Source organism: Protomyctophum bolini (genome assembly GCF_963924005.1).
Source record: "Protomyctophum bolini genome assembly, chromosome: 14".
In the NCBI taxonomy this organism is placed as follows: domain Eukaryota; kingdom Metazoa; phylum Chordata; class Actinopteri; order Myctophiformes; family Myctophidae; genus Protomyctophum; species Protomyctophum bolini.
In genome coordinates, this window is record NC_137875.1 from 2,657,041 (window position 1) to 2,660,970 (window position 3,930).

Sequence of the window (3,930 nt, forward strand, 5' to 3'; positions counted from 1 at the left end):
TTTCCAGTGATAAATATTAATGTAATGGTTAGAAAATAAATACATGACTTGTTGGAATGCACACACACACACACACACACACACACACACACACACACACACACACACACACACACACTGAGTTAAACTTTGCTTTTTTTTATTCAAAAATACAAATGAAAAAATGAGTGTATACAAAGATCTGTAAGAAAGTCTCTGAAATATAACTTAAAATATCAAAATTACTTCCAAATATAAATTAAAATAAATGGCTGATATGCTGCAATAATAAGTAACAGTTTGTAGAGAAAACAGTTGTCTTAGAATGTAGAGGTACTTTCTGAACGGAGAAATGAACTCTTATAGTCTAATAGTTATATAATATATAATGTATAACAATATAAAACAACAAGGTAGTCTCGTCTGGCGAAACATGTCTTTACATTTCATTCTGGGCAGTGATAGAAAGTAACCAAGTACTGTACTTTTGTATTTTTTCAGGTACTTTTACTTGAGTATTATTTCCATTTTTGACACGTATTCATCCTTCATTTCACTCTCACTACATCTCACTATTGTTCTTTTTACTCCATGGCAATATTATTACTTTGTAAGATTTTGATTATTAGAACAAAACATTCCACTTAAGCATCGTTTCATATTTTAGGAATTGGAAAATAGCCTTAGCTACAAGCTAAAGACTTTGTTGAGCATGTAGATCGGACAAAAAAGAAGAAAAAAAAATGTTTTGTAAAATTTGAGTACTTAGACTTAGGTTTTTAGACTTGAAGTTTTTAAGACAAGCCTTGTTCTTGTAACAGTATTTCTTCATTGTGGTATACTAGTAGTGGTAGATGTTAACAGCCAGTGCAGTACAGTGGGTACTAGGTAATGGTACAGTAGATGTTAACAGCCAGTACAGTGGGGTGGGTACTAGGTAGTGGTACAGTAGATGTTAACAGCCAGTGCAGGCAGCAAAGGAACAGATCTCACACACATCCATGGGGACCACCACTGTAGGAATGATAAAAAGAAACACCCAAATTACACACAGTTTTATTCGGCTCTAAAATAGGAGTATGTTAATCGGCCCTTAGAGTTATGACAGTTAATAAAACTAAGCGGTTTAATAGATTCGACAGTCATTTAAAAATAAACGGCTTTGGCTGAAAGTTTTAAATAATCGAACAAAATCATGTTTATCGAAAGAGAAATGGATAGAATGATCTCTTAACCCATTCTGGGCGGGAACCCCTATTGGTATCTTACCCCCTCAGGCCGGGAACCCATATTTGGGTTCTGTACAGTATGTACAGTATTCAAAAATGTAATTTTTTTGATGCTGCTATATAAATATTTGAAGTTTTTCAAAAACCTTAGGTCAGGATTTAGAGGCGTTAATATTAATAATAATAATCTTACGTAGGTTGGACAGAGCCATGGCGGCTCCCGGCTGCTGGCAGAGAGGCAGGAAGTCCAGAGGGAGTTCGGGGTCCTGGCAGACCCACAATGCACCGGGGCTCGGCAGCCGGGGGCTTCGCTGCTCGGCTGCCGCGCTATTGGTCGTCGTCAACGCCTGGAGCGTCCTGACCGACTCCGCCGAGAAAGAAAACACTCCCTCCTGGAGAGAGAGGGAGAGAGAGAGGGGGAGAGAGAGGGAGAGAGGGAGGGAGAGAGGGAGAGAGGGAGAGGGGGAGGGAGAGAGAGAGAGAGACAGGTACAAACTCAGTGAATACAGTCTCAAAGGCCAGCCACAGGCAGACACCACGTGTTCGACATATTATAGTTTATAATAATAATAAAACTTTATTTATATAGCACCTTTCAAATTGCATTACAAAGTGCTTTACAACAACAACAAACAGAAAAATATACAGCAAAACAAAAGCAGGAAAATATATATACTAAAATGTTAGATTGGCAGTTTGAAGGAATCTATAAAAGTGGGTTTTTAAAAAAGGGATTTAAAAGAAGACACTGATTCAGCGCGCTTGATGTGTATAAAGGGCAGTGTGTTCCAGAGTTTTGGCGCTATTAGGGAGCTGAAAGCCTGCATGGTCTCCTTTGGACTTTAGCCGGCAAATGTGAGGGTTGAGAAAGTCTTCGGATGACTGAGGATCTCAGGGAGCGGGTTGGGACATATAGGGGGAGATTAGATCAGCGATGTAGGGTGGATGCAGGGAGCGGGTTGGGACGTAGGGGGAGAATAGATCGGTGATGTAGGGTGGAGCGAGACCGGACTTGCTGGCTTTGAATAATATGGTGAGAAGGAGTTTGAAGTTGATTCTAGAAGGAGATTGGGAGCCAGTGCAGGGACGCTAGAACGGAGGTGATATACTCACTACCTGAGAGGCAAAGTTTAGATACTCCTGGTGAATTATTACTCCACTAATAGTGTGAAAGTTGCTCTGGTCTGCTTCAGTTGAAAGTTCAAGATTACTTTGTATAACCTAATTATGTCAAAGGCATTTAAGTTCCTTTCCCTTTTTACAGTGAGGACTAGTCCACAACACTGGTATAGAAAACGGGGGGCTGCACTGGTTTATTGATTCAACATTTCCATCAACGTTTCGATCACTGGGATCTTCTTCAGGAAAGGATTCCTGAAGAAGATCCCAGTGATGGAAACGTTGAATCAATAAACCAGTGGAGCTACGTGTTGTGGACTGTATTTTGTCCTCTTGTACTGCCTTTTGTCTTTTGCACCTGGGCCAGAGTGGAGGTGCAGGCTCTATTCTGAGCATGCATCTACCCAAAAGGTATAGATCGTGTAGATCACAAGGGCTGTGCAGGTAGATCACATGACATGCCCCTAAAAAAATATATACAAAAATATATTTTTGGCATCTGCCACTTGAATTAAGGTGACTTGATTCATTGATCAAAAAGGGCCTGTCAGCTCAAACCCACAATGCAATATTTTGTTTTCAAGATAGATGTTGCTGTGCACAAACGTCAGAGGCATCACAGATTAAATAAATTAAAAAAACAGCTACCTATTCCATTTCTCCGTTCCAAGTGCATTTGACTTATTATGTAACACCAGCGCCGCTATTCCATATTTAAACTAGTTTCAGCAATGGTTTATAATATATTCTTTTTTCGGTAGGTAGATAGATTGATTGTTGAGCTGGTCATTTTGAAAGTAGCTCTCAAGTCCAAAAAAGTGTGCATGGGCACCTTTGTAAGTATAGGCTGACATCAACTTTACGGATTGAGTTGAATTGAATTGAATTGAATTGAATTGAATTGAATTGAATTGAATTGAATTGAATTGAATTGAGTTGAGTTGAATTGAATTGAATTGAATTGAATTGAATTGAGTTGAATTGAATTGAATTGAGTTGAATTGAATTGAATTGAGTTGAACTGAATCGAACTGAATTGAATTGAATTGAATTGAATTGAATTGAATTGAGTTGAATTGAATTGTCACTTACTTGGACCTGCACGGCATCAGAAGTGAAGGTGAAAGCCAGGAGCAGGACGGTGATGGCAGACAGCATGCTGGTCTTCATGGTTGTTCTGGGTTGTTTTGTTGATGCTGTAGATCAGTAGGAATAGTGTCTATAGTCAGCTGAGGGTTCGTTGTTGTTGGTGTTGGTGTGGTTCAGTATAGGCTGGTGTATTTCCGTAGGTACTGTAGTGTCCAGTCAACACAGTGGTTCTTGGTGTGGCTCGGTATACGGTAGGTAGTGTCCAGACAGTCAGCTCCAGTTGTTCTGTACTCCCAACCTCCAGAACGGACCCTTTTTAAAGGCGTCTGCCCCCGCAGGGCAGGGCAGAGCAGGGCTGCGGCCTGCAGGACGTCAGGTGGTTAACCCATTCTGACCTGAGATCAGATTCTATAAAAATGTCAGTCGTTCTTCGATTTTTCAAAAAATAGCAGACCTACAAGCTCGTAGCGCGCCACTCGGTGGCGCGCTATGAGCTTGTAGATCTGCTATTTTT

General features: G+C 40.3%; 1 protein-coding gene across 1 annotated transcript; it reads right to left on the reverse strand.

Moving 5' to 3' along the window:
- Window positions 1-934: 934 nt before the first annotated feature.
- Window positions 935-3,497, reverse strand: LOC308328325 (guanylin-like; the record flags this gene model as incomplete). The annotated part of the gene is made up of 3 exons (XM_080782096.1): window positions 935-993; window positions 1,402-1,600; window positions 3,420-3,497. 3 exons carry the CDS (start codon window positions 3,495-3,497, stop codon window positions 935-937), a joined length of 336 nt encoding a protein of 111 aa, XP_080638222.1.
- Between the last annotated feature and the right edge of the window lie 433 nt (window positions 3,498-3,930).